This window comes from Sorex araneus, chromosome 2, assembly GCF_027595985.1.
Source record: "Sorex araneus isolate mSorAra2 chromosome 2, mSorAra2.pri, whole genome shotgun sequence".
Lineage (NCBI taxonomy): Eukaryota > Metazoa > Chordata > Mammalia > Eulipotyphla > Soricidae > Sorex > Sorex araneus.
This window is the reverse complement of record NC_073303.1, coordinates 246,490,539-246,492,670: the sequence shown is the minus strand read 5'-3', so window position 1 is coordinate 246,492,670 and position 2,132 is coordinate 246,490,539. Positions and strand designations below refer to the sequence as shown.

Below are 2,132 nucleotides of genomic sequence, written 5' to 3'. Positions count from 1 at the left end.
GCCCACCCCGCGGTTGCTAAAGAACTTCTCAAATTTGGAGGGCGCAGGAAACCATGTGGTGTCAGACACGGAGGTTGGCCCCCTGATGTAAATCATATAAATCACCACTTTGACCCATAATAGGCCCCAATTTTGCGTACTTTCATGGAGGGGGAAAATCTCAGTACAACTTCAGATTTTGAGAATTTTTAACATCATTCTCTTTGTCACGTGTATTTAGCTTATGCTTTCTCTTTTTTTCCCTGAGATTTTTTTTAATTGAATAACCTGAGGAAAGTTACAAAGCTTTCAGGATTAAGTCTCAGCTACACAATGCTCGAACACCCATCCCTTCACCAGTGCACATATACCACCACCAAGAACCACAGGAAACCTCCCTCCCAACCCCCCAGCCCCCCAGCCCCTCACCCTGCCTGTGAAGCTGATAAATTTCACTTTTAGCTTAGTTTTTCTTAAGTTCCAAAACCACAGAAAGATGGAGTTAAAGACAAAAGACTTATAAGAGAATGTCACAACTAGTAAATAATGATAAACAAGGTGAGGACATAAGTTGAGCTGCAGTGTTTGTGGATTACTTACAACCAAATTATAGATACAGTGAGGAGAAATCTTACAGCTGAACCGATGCTCATGTTTTCTCCCAAAGGTGTCTCTGCGCTATGGACCCACACAATGGAACAGGGGCTGTGGAAATTCTCTTCCTGGGGCTCTCAGATGACCCCCAAGTCCAGCCTGTCCTCTTCTGCCTCTTCCTGTCCATGTACCTGGTCACCATCACGGGAAACCTGCTCATCATCCTGGCCATCAGCTCCGACCCCCACCTGCACACGCCCATGTACTTCTTCCTCTCCATCCTGTCCACCGCTGACATTGGCTTTACCTCCTCCACGGTGCCAAAGATGATTTGGGACATCCACACTCAGAGCAGAACCATCTCCCATGCAGGCTGCCTGGTGCAGTTGTCATTTTTTTATTGTTTTGCTTGTTTGGACAATGTCATTCTAGCTGTGATGGCCTATGATCGCTTTGTGGCCATCTGCCACCCCCTGCACTACCCTGTCATCATGAACCCCCGCCTCTGTAGCCGTCTGCTTCTGCTGTCTGTTTGCATGAGCCTGCTGGACTCCCAGGCACATTGCCTGATGATGTCACAGCTCACCTTCTGCACCCACGTGGAAATTCCTCATTTCTTCTGTGATTTTCCTCAACTCCTCAAGAAATCCTGCGGGGATACCTCCATGGACAACATGTTACTCTATTTAATCGCTGTTATTTTGGGTGGAGTGCCAATCTCAGGTATCCTGTACTCTTATTCCAGAATCGTGTCTTCTGTTTTGAGAGTCTCATCCACAGGGGGGAGGTACAAAGCCTTCTCCACCTGTGGCTCTCACTTGACCGTTGTTTGCTTATTTTATGGGACTGGCATTGGGGTATACCTTAGCTCAACTGTTTCTCAGTCCCCCAGGGAGGGGGAAGTGTCTTCTGTGGTCTACACAACAATTGTCCCCATGCTAAATCCCTTCATCTATAGCTTGAGAAACAAGGACATCAAGAGGGCCTTCCAGAAGCTTCTAAGTACAAGACCCTAATATTAAAGCTTATATTTCTCTTTCTGACCACAGGACTACGATGACTAAAAAAGAAACTGTATAAAATCAGTAATCAGGACTCCTTGTCACTAATTTGTAACTCTTTAATAGTTCTTTCGTCCTATCTGAAAATAGAGAAATTGCTTATTGTAGCTAATGATTTATAGTTCATGTAATATTATAATAAAATGATAAAAAATAAAACATATTACAAAATATGATATTATGTAAAATTATAATAAAAAAGATAATATAATCCATTATCAATGTTACTGCACAACTGAAACCTTTCATCCTTCAGAATCTACTTCACATCTTTTGAAAAGCAGTTGTCCTTTAAGACATAAATAGGTATGACATTGTTATCAGCTATTTTTATGGCCCATGTCTATTTTTATGTGCCTTTACTCTCATCAAAATACTAATACAGGTTGTGTAAGAAGACGCACAGTAATGTTTCTTGATCTCATCCTGATAATGAAACACTAAGCCTTTGTTGAATATAAACTATCTCTGTTAGAGATAGTGAATGACCTCATATGA

The 2,132-nt window shown here is 42.3% G+C and overlaps 1 protein-coding gene across 1 annotated transcript; it reads left to right on the top strand.

The window, feature by feature from the left end:
- The first annotated feature begins 659 nt into the window (after window positions 1-659).
- LOC101547173 (olfactory receptor 7E24-like) lies at window positions 660-1,589 on the top strand. Its single transcript, XM_004615026.1, has one exon. The coding sequence runs from the start codon at window positions 660-662 to the stop codon at window positions 1,587-1,589; it is 930 nt and encodes a 309-aa protein (XP_004615083.1).
- Window positions 1,590-2,132: the final 543 nt, after the last annotated feature.